At 32.5% G+C, this 14,453-nt stretch overlaps 1 protein-coding gene across 1 annotated transcript in view; it reads right to left on the bottom strand.

Moving 5' to 3' along the window:
* Positions 1–336: 336 nt before the first annotated feature.
* The window catches only part of LOC124363717 (protein phtf), a 50,310-nt gene continuing 36,193 nt past the window's right edge, over positions 337–14,453 (bottom strand). The window contains 4 exon segments of the mRNA XM_046818979.1: positions 337–1,698; positions 8,241–8,336; positions 8,825–8,968; positions 13,237–13,332. Coding sequence (XP_046674935.1) covers positions 1,549–1,698; positions 8,241–8,336; positions 8,825–8,968; positions 13,237–13,332 — 486 coding nt within the window. The 3' untranslated portion in view covers positions 337–1,548.

Below are 14,453 nucleotides of genomic sequence, written 5' to 3'. Positions count from 1 at the left end.
CATGTACTGTCAGGATAGTTGTATGCTGCGTCCGTTGCAGTCAATGTGTTAAAATATGATAATTCCTAGCTACAGTATGTGTTGTTAACATCTTCACTGTGACACTAGTCATGTACTGTCAGGATAGTTGTATGCTGCGTCCGTCGCAGTCAATGTGTTAAAATATGATAATTCCTAGCTACAGTATATGTTGTTAACATCTTCACTGCGACACTAGTCATATACTGTCAGGATAGTTGTATACTGCGTCCGTCGCAGTCAATGTGTTAAAACATGATACATCTCTAGCTAGAATATGTGTTCTTAGCACCTTCACTGTGGACACTAGTCATGTACTGTCAGGATAGTTGTATGCTGCGTCCGTTGCAGTCAATGTGTTAAAATATGATAATTCCTAGCTACAGTATGTGTTGTTAACATCTTCACTGTGACACTAGTCATGTACTGTCAGGATAGTTGTATGCTGCGTCCGTCGCAGTCAATGTGTTAAAATATGATAATTCCTAGCTACAGTATGTGTTGTTAACATCTTCACTGCGACACTAGTCATGTACTGTCAGGATAGTTGTAAGGTGTGTCTGCAGTAGTCGTGTTAACTATCATTTTCACTATCTGCAGATGGCCTCCATTTTGTTATCTCAATTAATCGAAAAATTGACTGTATATTTTTACTGTACTGTTATAAAATGCATGACTATTTCCCAACAGTAATAACTGAACAAAACTAGATTTTTAGCTTATAATATACTATAAAAAATACAAACTAGGCACCAGCTAAATAAAAATTAAATAATGCACCACATATTATTGTAAATAGGAAAAAATCACAACAATCATATTAGCACTCATAAAAATTATACCAAAGTACGTAAAAATGACACAGAATAATTTCAAACAAATATAAATGTGTCAAAGGTATTATAATGAAATAGATACTACAAACATTTAATAACATTAAAATAAGACATCTCTTTTACTAGTAACATAATAAATTGAAAAACACTAAAAACAATACAAATATGTCAAAACTGTGATCATTCTATAGTACTACAAAATGAACTTACCAACACTAACATAAAACATCTTTTACTAGTAACATAAAAAATTGAGCTGTCGATAGGAATAAAAAATAAGAATCAATGTCGAACATAGCTTGTCATTATGATATACTTGGGTATTAGCTACTATTACTATCCTAATCTACCCATATCACAATAATTATAGATTATTCATATTCATGGTGAATAACTAATGCACTCGATTTCAAACTAGCGAACTCATTGTATCCTAGATTCATCAATCATCCCGATAACACTGCACCACATAAAAGTTAACATAACCTCAATTATACAAAACGCAAACAATTTCACTATTTGGATTGGTGGATCGCTATTATTTTCTAAACTATCTTATAACATCGATAACAAAACTTATCTAAAAATCAGATGGCAAAATTAAGTTACTAACTACGAAAGACTGGGCTACGTTACGAGTTATTGTTGATTTATAGTTGTCAAACGAATAAAAACATTCGATTTAAACATGTGATTACTTGATTTTGATTTTGTGAAGTTTAAGTTTGAACCCAAGCATCTCTGAGAGCACGCCCGAGAGAGCAGAGAGTATGACCACCTTGGTGATGGTGTACAGGTAGGGGTTGGCTGACAGTCCAGATATCTTGAATGGACTCTCCAGCTCCTGCAACATCCGATCATTCTTGCTAACAATTTAACATAGTTCACAAAATAAACCAACAAATTTCAAAAGAAATGTCATAACAGAGTTAAATTAATGTTATACTGTGAACTCTCGATTATACAAAAGAGTGGTTTATCCTCTTTGCGGGTTATCTGTGTGTCCATGTTCAAATTCTGTATATTTACCTGATAAATGAAAGGATAACAAGATTTCAAATATTTGCTATTGTTACAAGCTACAAGATATGACACTATGTTTCAAGGATTGGAATCCATCTTCTTCTTTAGGAATCAAAAACCTTGATGTATAATGTTAAGCAAACACAAATTTCCAACATTATTTTTCAAATTTTGTTGTTGTCAAGACTGGAATACTTCAGGGATCTATACTTGGACCCCCGGTTTTTCTCATATACATTAATGATCTTCAAAAATATACTGAAAGACATTTCAATAGAACCATCAAAACTTCTGTCATTCTTTCTGTCGATGGCACATAATTATTCAAATAATTCTATTCTAAATAATTATTACTTTAATACTCTATAAATACTCTTTTCTACAACAAATACAGTGCAATTTTATTCCCAAATCTCTCAAAATGTTTCTAACATTTAAAAATGGCTAACGTTTTTATGTTTTTTTTTCTTTTGAGCAAAAATATGTTTATATTCATTGATATTTTATATACTCAAAATTATCTTAAATTATAAGAAAAATAAACTAAAATCTTACTATGGTATTTTTTTTATTTTCAGGGTCAATGCCCAAAGAAGTACTAAAATTATCTGACACTAAATGAAAACCATCTATACTAAAAGAACATTATATATAATGTTCTTCAATTTGTGGTTCAATGTTTATTGAAATTAAATTAGGCTATTGCCACTTATACAAATTTAATAAATGTAAACAAGTCATTTGACAGGTATTTGGTCTTCCGATCATAATATATGTTAGTTTGGTTATTTAAATGAATATGTGATAGATACGGCCAAATACAATATAATTGAATCGTAAAAAGTAAGGGCTCTTTGGTGTAATGGTAGCACATTCACCCGGCAAGTGAGAGATCAGGGTTCGAGTCCCGGCGGAGCAAGTACTTTTTGTGATTCAATGTTTATTGAAATTAAATTAGGCTATTGCCACTTATACAAATTTAATAAATGTATAACATTACATATAAATAAATATATATATATATATATATATATATAATGTTATAGATATTTTCAAGATATCTAACAATTTTTATTGCTACAGCCTATAATTAATTCAAATATTAAAATTTTTTCTTTAATAAATTATAGTAATATTGATGGTTGACTGTTACTTGTTACTGCTACTGACTGATTAGCTGTGTTTATACAGCATGTAACAAGTTTATTAGAAAAAACTTTATTTTAACCTTTCGTATGCCACTAATAAATCCACTAACTTTCCTATAATGCCAAGAAAAGTAAACAAATTTTCTTTAAGTTCAAAGCTAATTTTGATTATAATTAAATTATAAAAGGTAAAAGCAAAAAAATTATAAAACAGGGTATTTTACTTAAAATTAGTGTATTTATTGATAAAAAATAAAAAAGAACTTTTTACAAAACTGTTTATTTTAAATGAATTTCAATTAAATTAAATACACCTCGTCACACTATAAAACAAGATAAATATTTCAAACTAATCACAACACTACCACACGATGAAGAATAATAACGAGATACGTAGTAGATGTGCAATTGTGACAACAGAGAAAGCAGTAATACACGCCATGGATATGTTAGGTTATGGCTCTGTAGGAGACGCAAAATTAACGAGCAGGTGGTCAGAGTTATACAAGGGCGCTCCCCACCTCTTGCCGCAGAGTGAAGGTCGTTTATAAATACTTCCTTGGCAAGTGCGACAAGCACGGAGCGTGCACCGGGCATTTCAAAGACCTTTTGTGAACTAAAAAACTCTCCAAGAGACATAGTCTATAATATCGGATATAACTGTATTTGGCGTTTTGATCAAAGTCTACCATTCTAATATATCTGCCTACAGCGTAAGAAGGGTTAGTTGATATAATATGTTTAAAAATACAAAATCTATCATCATTAGAACATTTTTCCAGTTATCTGGACGTTAGTACTGGAAGGGCAAATATACTTTTTATAATCTACTAGCGGGCCCGGCGCGCTTTGCTGCGCATTTCAATAATTTTTTGCAAAAGTTGCCCGCAGCTTCGCACGCAATTTCCCGTTGAAAACAGTACACTATATTCACTTATTCTTTTTCTATCACATTCTAAACATTGCTGAGATAATTGATAGTCGTTCCATCGTGAGCCTCTTGGGCGTATTATGAAGGTATGTACCATATTCCTGCCTCTATCTAGCTGTTACCCACGGCTTCGCACGCAAATCTTAAGAACCGAAGTCCTTATATTACTTAGTAATTTTTTTTTTTTACTATAATAAATTTTAGATTAAATTAGTTATATCTCCGATGCCACGATTGAGCTTGCTTTGTTGTCTCGATCGAGAGAATATGTACACACGGAGTTTTGAGAACCATACTTCTGTCAAAAAAAACAACTAAGGTTGATTTTATAACATTCTTTATATTTGTAGCCAACGTAAGATAGTAATTATGATATCTGCATTACTCTTCTGATCAAGCATGAGCATGGTTTATATTAAATAAATATTGCAGTTAAAGGTGAATTTTTACGTCAAATTTGAATTGTATTATCTGGATAGTAAAGTCTATGTTTAACAGTGATTGCAAAAACAGTTTTTAAACAAAATTTGTGTCGTTTCTCTTAAGCTTACTCTATGCTTTAAAACTATAAGTGTAATATATGTTTACAAAGAACAGCTGATTAAAAATTTGAAAAGACGTTAACATATGTTTGCTGCAATGCATTTCTTATGGGTATTTCTGTAACCAGTGGGGCGGAATCCTGAATCGGGAAAGGGATGGGCATAGCTTATAAACCTTCTCCGTGGAAAAATACATATACGTACAAATTTTCATCATGATCGGTCCAATAGTTCACGATTCCATAAAGGACAAACATACAAACATTCATTTTTATATATATAGATAACCGAAACTAATAACATATTGTTATTTGTGCTAAATGGGTTAGTCACTCTCTGGTTCTGCAATGTATTTGCTTCTCGATGTTATATTTACCAAAACTTTCTCTCCTCATTATTTTCCCAGTTCTTTTGGATAGCCAAAGTTCATGAAGGAATCAGCACGATTCCAACCAGCTAAGAGAAATCCGAATGAAATGAATAACATCATTAACTCACTTGTCCAGCACTGATTTTATTGTGTTGATAAAAGACTTTTAGTAATTAGTTTAACCAATATTCAACTTCATTTTTAATCTATGCTAACAAATTTAGGATGATGTTGTTATTTTTCAAGTGCTGCTGGGCTGTGAGGAATGGACAACTAAACCAAGAAAGATTTTAGTTGATTATCACAATAGTTAGATTATGACATTTGTTGCTCAATACATACTAGAAGTTGTAATCTATGCTGATGGAGAAGATGTGCTAAGAAACAGAAATATTCACCACTACAATACCAGAATGGTAAATTATACAACCTTCCAGCACATCATCTGAAGCTGTATGAATTTAAACTATCCTGCATTGGCAGGACACTTTACAATACACTAACACAAGAACTGCAACACAAGAGAGGGCACTCACTGAAAGGAGCACTGAAAGAATTATTCATGGACTGACCCTTTTAGCATCTTGAAACATTTCTTTTAGTAACTTTCGAGAATTTACCTGAGTCCAGAATAAAAATTAAATATTGACACTATTTGCAATCATGATGACTATTAACCCATTAGCCACTCAATATTCGTGCGCCTAACCTCCTTGTACAAATCCAATGAAACATGCAAAAAATGCATGGGTTTAGCAAAACTCTCATAAAACATTCAATTTTATTGCTATTTGGTTGACTGAGCCATTGTTTCTTAGCTAATGAAACAGGTTATAATATACTGTAATTTATAAGCACTAAAGTATATAAGATTTTTTTTTTAATTTTGAGAATAATTGAAAAAAAGTTTTAATTTTGAAAGCAAGAAATTGTTTTTAGTACAAAACACAGTTATAATCTACCATATTTGGTGTACTTCTATAAAAAAATTAATTATTTAAGTGGAAAATTTTACTTCATTGATTTATCTTAATTTTTGTCAGTTTTATGTAGATTTTTTTTAAATGCGACATTTGTATTCTCCTTACACAAATCAACAGAGAAAGAGTACGATCAACATCTAAAAAAACTCCGAAGAGAAAACGCTACCGCCCCACATCAATAGCTCAGAAAAACAAGTCAAAAGCTTTATGGTATACTATAAATTGTGAAAGAAGAGCCAGTCCCACCACCGAAAACCAGTTCATCCTTCAAATTAACAACAGAATGATAGATGACCCAAGAAAAGTCCTCAAACTGTTTCAATGAATTCTTCTCAACAATAGCTGAAAGAACACTACAGAACAGTTGTAACACACGATAATGAATACCCTACCAGTTTCTCCACCAACAACACATCATATTCTTAACTTTGGACCAATCACTCGAGAAGAAGTTTCAAGCATCCATTGACTCTTTGAAACAAAAGAAGACTCAGCTGGAATTGATGAGGTTTTCAGCCAAAATGTTAAAAATCATTAAATTTGAAATATTAGTACCTTTAACAGACTTAATAAATAAATCACTTTCACAGGGTATATTTCCAGATAAGCTAAAGATTGCCAAGGTCTATCCAAAATACAAGAAGCTGGACCAACTACGGAAAGAAATAGCTACAGACCAATCTCTCTAACCTCAACATTCTCTAAAAATCGTCGAAAAGATTGTGTTAAAACAAACTGCTGCATCACCTAGATCAGCACGGACTCCTCACTGAACAGCAGCACGGGTTCCTCAAAGGCAGATCTACAACTACAGCTGTAATTCAACTGACTGAGCACATCTTAAACCAACTAGAAGATGGCTGCACTTCTACAAGCCTGTTCCTTGACTTCAGCAAGGCTTTTGACTGCCTGAACCATGACCTCCTTCTGCTCAAACTGAGGAACTTGGGTGTGGGAGAGGAAGCAGCAAAATGGTTTAAAACAGCTACCTTAGTGATAGGAAAACAGATAGTGGAAATAGCCTATACAAAAAACAGCACAAGATATAAGGCCCAATCCAGAGCTGTTAACATACAAAGGGGTGTACCGCAGGGCTCTGTACTGGGACCAGTCCTCTTCCTCCTTCTCATGAACGACTTCCCTAGTTGGATTGGTGAAGATGGACATACCGTCATGTATGCCGATGACACAGTCCTAACGTTTGCCGATAAGACACCAGAATTACTAAATGAAAGGGCCAGTACACAATTCCACAGGACTAAGCAATACTGCTCCTCCAACGATCTGACCCTGAATGAAAACAAAACAGTACATATGACTTTCACTACCAAACAAACTGACACTGCTGTATCGCTACCTGGACTTGTAACTGAAAACACCACGAAATATCTGGGCATCATAATTGATTCTAAGCTGTCCATGGAAACCTCATATAGACCAGCTCTGCAAGAAACTATGCTCTGGGATCTATCATAACGCAGAACCAAGCAAGTGTGCAGCTCAGAGGCAGCCAGAGTGGCCTACTTTGCTCTGTTTGAGTCCCACCTTAGGTATGGCATTGCAACCTGGGGAGGAGCTTCTAAAAACAACCTAGACAAAGTACTCATTAAACAAAAAAGAGCAATTAGATGCCTGGCTAACCTAAAACTACAGGGACAGTTGTCGAGAGTCTTTCAAGGAACTGAAAATTCTTACAGCCATCTCACTTTACATCCGAGAAGTAATCCTTCACACCTTCACAACAGCACAACCTAGACACAGGGATCAACACCAGTACGACACCAGACATGCAACCGATTTCACAATCCCCGCAACATCATCTGAGACTGTTTTGAACAAAAACCCAGCTATAAAGGTGCCTTATTACTTCAACAACCTGCCCAGAACACCTCAAGAGAGAACAACCAAAACGTTTCAAGTTTCAGCTGACGACCTGGCTCCTGGAACGACCCTTCTACTCAGAGGCAGAATTTTTAAATAACTAACTATAAAACTAACCTATGTATTTTTGACGCATTACTGTTCTTGATGAATATGTGAATAAAGAGTTGTCTATTGTCTATTGTCTATTGTTAAATCATAGCAAACACGCAAAAAGCGCAAGGGTGTAGTATTATACCTTGATTCACTTTCTTTTTCTGGGATTAAAACATATTTATATGTATAGTACATGTTCTTTTGTTTAGTTTTAATACATAAACCTTATTATTTGAGCCCATACTATTGTTTAAACAAATATTTAATAACGTATGTCGTCATCACGGTACTGTCTCATGACGGCCGACGCGGTACCAAAACACTGATCACAAGACGGTACCGTGATAAGTGGTTAATGGGTTAAGAAACACATTCTGATTTTAATGTTCAATATACCTAAAAAAGGCATTACCTTAAGTAGATCTGCAGCCAACTTGAGGACACTGTTGGCCACCATCAATTCCTCCTTCTTATTGGGTTTCTGTTCTATCTGCAGGTACAAGTTAATCTGCAACAATAACATTATAACAATAACACAATAACAATTACAAAGTCACACTGATTTATGCTGATGCTTGTTTAGTTAAAACAGAATAAAGTATTCCATGTCTGAATAATTTCAGAGAGTATAAAATCCAATATAATATTTTTATTCCAAAAAATACATTGTTTTATTCATAAATACAACTCCAACACAGAATTAAAACAAAGACACATATTTCATTACATTTTTGATTACTCAATATTATAAACAAGATAAGATTGTACTCAATTCCATAAACAAGATAAGATTGTAATTTTTTGTAAACAAGATAATATTTTATTCAATGTCATAAACAAGATAAGATTGTACTCAACTTGATAAACAAGATAAGATTTAGTAAGTATACTTATTATCAAATGATATTCTTTCCTAAAAACTACCATGCATATAATATAATACTTACTCGTACTAATACCATAAATAATATATTAAAATATATAACTTGTACACACCTGTTCTGTTATAAGAACGGAGAGATTGCGATACTTTCGGTTAATCTTAGTTCCTAGAGTCATAAAGCGTAACAGGAATACACCCAAGACTAGAGTCCACGCAAGCGCTTCAACGTTGTAGGTAGAGCGTAGGTGAACTGAATCCTGAAAACAAGGGTAACTAACAATATTTATAATACATTTTGTATACAACATTTAATATTATTTAACATGTTAAGTAGTAGACTGTTAAGAGATGGAGGCAGCTAGTTAAAAAGGCCAAATATAGTTCCATCTTGGGTATCCATTGCCATGAGAGTAAAAAATATACACTGGTGTAACAAAACTCTATACACAAACTTTAGGACATTGTTCAATGGATCAAGAGGAGCTAAAACTAAATGCAACCAATGCTCTATCTCTTTCCATTTTCTGTCTGCATATGTTTTTTTAGTTTTTATTTGTTACTCCAGAAATCACAAAAATAAACAATTTAAATTTGGTACAATTATATTTTTGCAGTCTAAAATCAAAAGAAAAATTAATATTATACTATCCTATCAATTTTGAAAATGGCAGGCTGTTGAAGTTTTGAAACCTTAATACCATAAAAACTATTAAAATTGTGAAATTGTTTAAGGATAAAAAGTTGCTAAATTTTATTGCAAACGTGTTGAAACCCGATCATAAAAATGAGCAATTAGTGTGCATTTAGAGATTTAAACAAATTCTACTTTGCCAAAATTAAATTTGTTTTCTATTTCTTGAAAGAAGAAATAACAAACCTTTTTTTTAATAAGCTCTACCGCTTTTTTAAAGCTAACCGCTGTGTGTCGAACCTAAATTTGAGCTTAACAACAGCTGATACCTTACTTTTAAAAATTATCTTTAAAGACTTCTTTTTTAATCTTTTTTGCATTTATAGGCTACACAGTTTTAGTGAAAATGATTTTTATTGTGGAGCTAGGCAATGAATTAACATCAATTTATAATAACACAGTATTAATTGGGGACATAAATTTTAAACATAACACACGAAATGCAAATAGTTATCTAAGTTTATTAAGTAGTAATGGTTTTGTTCAGTTAATTGATCGTCCAACTAGAATCACTGCCAACTCACAGTCGTGTATTGATCACATTTTTGTCAGACACCGTGATGTTTCCATGTTTAAGAGTGCAATATTTTGATGTTGACTTAACTGATCATTGTATGCTAGGCTTAAAAATGACGCTTCCTAGTTGTAAAAATCAGGTTGTAAATAATCATAATAACTTTCAAGGCCAAATAGATTACGATAAGCTATTATTAGATTTGGATTTGATACAGTGGAATGAATGTTTTATAAATAATAATATTGATGATAGTTTTAATTGTTTTTTAAAAACTTTACTAAATACTATAGACAAATGTAAGAAAAGTCCAACGTTTGAAAAATGATAAATTAAACAAAGCTAAATTAATCAGTCCTTGGATAAATAATAAGCTATTAGAAAAACTGAAAAGAAAAAATAAGTTATATCATCTTTATAAATCCAGGCCATATAATAGAAATTTTTCATGCTATTTATAGTGGGTTTTTGTAATAAATTAAAACTTGAAATAAATCTTACAAAAAAACCAATATTATTCTAAGAAAATTAATGAAGCGAAGGGAGATACAGCCCTTCAATGGAAAATAGTTTAATAATTTGAGTGGGGCAGTTAATAAAAAGTCCTGTTGAAAAGGTAGAAATTTTATCTGATCCAATCATTGTAGCTGATACAATAAACAACTATTTTATCGCTGTACAAAATAATATACAATACTACAATAACGATGCTATAGAGCTAAACTTATTACCTAGGATGTCTTCTTTTTTTATTCTTCCAACAAAACGAAAAATGAAGTGTTTGAAGTTATTAAAAAGCTTAAAAAAGTAAAAAATCTTCTGGTTTCGACAATATAAGTGTTGCATTGGTGAAACATGTTGCTCTCGCGTATTGTCTCCTGTTCCTCGCTAAAATAATTAATTTAAGTTTTTTTCTACAGGTTTATTTCCTCAGAAATTAAAGTCTAGTATTATTGTCCCTATTTATAAGAAGAACACTTCCATTAAATTAGACAACCTACGTCCTATTAGTTTTGCTTTCTATTTTTTCAAAGATCTTTTCGAGAAATTAATGAAAATAAGATTAGTTAGTTATTTGAATAAAAATACATTTTTTTAGTGGCAATCAATATGGTTTAGAAAGGGGTCGTCTACCGAGGATGCACTTGTTAATGTAACGGATATGATTTATTCTAGTTTAAACGAGGGCAGTAAATCGACGGGATTATTCATTGATTTTCCAAAAAAGCATTTGACTTGGTTGATCATGACATATTGTTGTTAAAAATGGAGATGGCGGGGAGTGCGGGGTGTGGCCTTGAGCTGGTTCCGCAGCTTCCTCACGGGGCGGGAGCAGCGTGTGCGGGTTGGTCACGCTGCCAGCGCGCCACTGCCGGTCACTACAGGGGTGCCGCAGGAAGTGTCATATCTGCCACTCTATTTCTGATATTTATAAATGATTTATTAGAACTCGGTTTTTAATGGCAAGGCTAGTGCCTTCGCCGACGATATTGCCTTCTTTTATTCCCAGAAGAATACGGAATTATTATATAGCCAAATTAATGATGATTTGTTTTATTTTAAAAAATTGGTGTCTTACAAACAAAATGCTTGTAAACGTTGAGAAAAACAAAATATGTAAATTTTGGTTTTAATGATTTCAACTTTCATTCTGAATTTGTATTTCACGAATTTACTTGCAGAGGCGACGTAAATCTATGTAATTGTAAGCGAATTGAAAAACAGGATAATTTTAAAATATTTAGGAGTCATTTTTGATCGGAAGCTAACATGGGATAAGCACGTAACAGTTTTGCAAAGAAAATTAAAATCTTCAATTAGAAAATTTTACTTTCTATACGAAATTTTTGTGACGAACATTTGTTTACAAACTCTGTATTTTGCTTTGGTCGAATCAAGACTACAATATGGGTTAGTTTGCTTTGGAAGTACTTTTAAATATCTAATAGAGAAATTAAGAGTTGTGCAAAACCATTTTTATAAGAATTATTTCTCATAAGAAAAGACGTGATAGTTCTTTCCCAATTTTTGCTAAAACTTAAAATACTACCTTTGCAACATCTATTTGTATTTAAGGTACTTAGGCTATTTTACATTAAAAGTGGTAATTTAGGAACTACGGACTTAAATTACGGTACTAGAAGCATAGACCAGAGAATGTTTCGACTACCAAAAGTCAATAAATCAATCGTAAAGCAGTCTTTATGTACAATGGGCCGAAACTATTCAATAAATTACCATATGAGTTGAAAATTGCCGTTAACGATAAGTTTTTTTTATAGGAAATTAAAAGAGTTTTTTACTGACAATAGAGGATTGTTTTGTTATTTTTCAAATAAAATTTACTTGTACAAATAAAGACTGAATAAATAAAAATAATAAAAACCATGTAAATAAACGAGGATTAATTTTTAAGTTTGTTTGAAATGTTATGTAATCTATTATATCATTATTATTTTATTATTGAATTTTAATTATTTTTGTGTACAAAGTTTATTTTAATTTCATTTAAATTGCTAACCAAGTTTTATTTTTATTTAATGTAGTTCCATTCTCAACATAGAAACTTATTTTTATGATATATAAAGGAAAAGTAGTTGGTGTGTAAATAAATAAAAACTATTTTAGAGTAAAAGGTACAAGTTGTACTTCAGAAAGATTTTAGTTCAGTTTTAGATTTGGTTCTGAGTTTAAGTTCGTAGTGTTTTTAGATAAATAGTAGTGATAAGACTTATGTGGACGCCACAGAGAGCAGCCTGGCTGATACAATTGAACTTTTATCTGGACGCAGATAAGATACTTGTAATTAAGTACTCGCACTGGCCACACTACTTGTAAAAGTGGTCAGTCTTTCCAAAGATTGTATTTTGTTAATGACTGTACATATTTGCTGTTGGAAATAAATTCAATTCAATTCTTTTTTACTTGTAAACATGGGTGTGCCGATTCATTATGAAGGTTACATCCGCATACCGTGCCTTGCATCAAAATACAAAACTTTGATCAAAGTATAGCACTGATTGTTTATTCATTTTTCATGTGATACACAATCTAGTTTGCTTCCCGACTGTCATAAATCAATACATGTACGCATTCCTACACATTCTCAGCATGCTGCGATTTAAAGTTTAAAATGAAAAAAATGTTTTAAAATTCTCAACTGTTCAAACTTTGGAGTCTTCAGACTTTCGGTAAACCAAATACATGTCAAAGTAGATTTATTGTTATTGACCACTTAATAGGCTAATTGATTTCATGGATTTCTCATTTTAATTCCAGAGTTAACCTCTTAAGAAACTCCATAATGAAACAACACAAACCTTAAGCAGCTCAACACTGAGGAAAGATAGCAGCAAGAGAGTGATGATAAAAGCAGCAGAGACGACGATGTCAACTGAGCGCTGAGGCCCCCGTTTCTGTAACCACAAGTGATGATAGTTAATTACTCATTATGACATACATCATCACACACAAGCAGTAGTGATTATGTACAAACAATTTCAATTTCAAGACAAAGATTTTGTTGCCTTTGAATCACCTTTGAACAAATACCTACTAACATTACATGCAAAATATATATGGTAATGCTTGTTACCAGAAATTACAGTATGAAGTCGGAATAATAATACTAATTTGACTAAGGCCAGAACACTTTTTATTTTTAAATTAATCACAACTTTAATATCACCTTTACTACCTGTACTACATTTCCCTGATCATTAAAATAGCTTTATACAAAAAAAAAACAACAGGAAACCCAGTAAAGTGACTGATTTTTCACGTGTCTTGAGTATGTGACAAAAGTTCATCACCCATCAAATATACTAAAAACAAAATTTACCCACAAAACGTTTACTTCTTCCCACAATATTAAAATTCATTAAACAAAGAATGGGCATCTGTGAATTTAGAGTTTGGCTCCAGTTCATCTTCCTCTCAGTGCAGCATCTGACTTGACTCCTGGAATCTGGAGTCATGTTGATCTAGAAGTCGGCGACGAAGAACCTCAAATGAACTCTTTACATTGTTTCGACATCAGAGACACCTAAATTACAAACTATTGAAATCTAGGTTAACAGGTATTCTCATTGTCTCATCAGGTGCACAATTGAGGGCAAAAGAGGAAGATGGACTTTTTCTTTTTTTAATGGGAGCATCCGATTCACTTTTAAACCTTATTCTGCCCGTCCTCATGGGCCACTGGTCTGTGCAAGGATCTCATCAAACAGAATAAGGGGGAGAGTCGATACAGTACAAGGTCGATGGTACTGATAAAAAGTGCTACGGTCACAGACAGGATTTGAAACTGCACTAACTCTAACTCCAAAATCTGGAACTAAACTCAACATTCAACATAGATTTAACCCTTCCTATGTAACGCGTAACTGTTGTGGATCTTTAAAGTTTTAAAGGCCACGGCCTGACTGAGTCATCAGCAAGTGGCTGGCTGGTGGGAATAGAGGGGAGATGTTTTGTGACTGCGGTTTTAGTAGATAAAAATTAATTGAAATAATTTTATTAAATTGAAAATATTATT

Source organism: Homalodisca vitripennis, chromosome 5 (assembly GCF_021130785.1).
Source record: "Homalodisca vitripennis isolate AUS2020 chromosome 5, UT_GWSS_2.1, whole genome shotgun sequence".
Classification (NCBI taxonomy): Eukaryota; Metazoa; Arthropoda; class Insecta; order Hemiptera; family Cicadellidae; genus Homalodisca; species Homalodisca vitripennis.
This window is presented reverse-complemented; position numbering and strand designations above follow the sequence as displayed.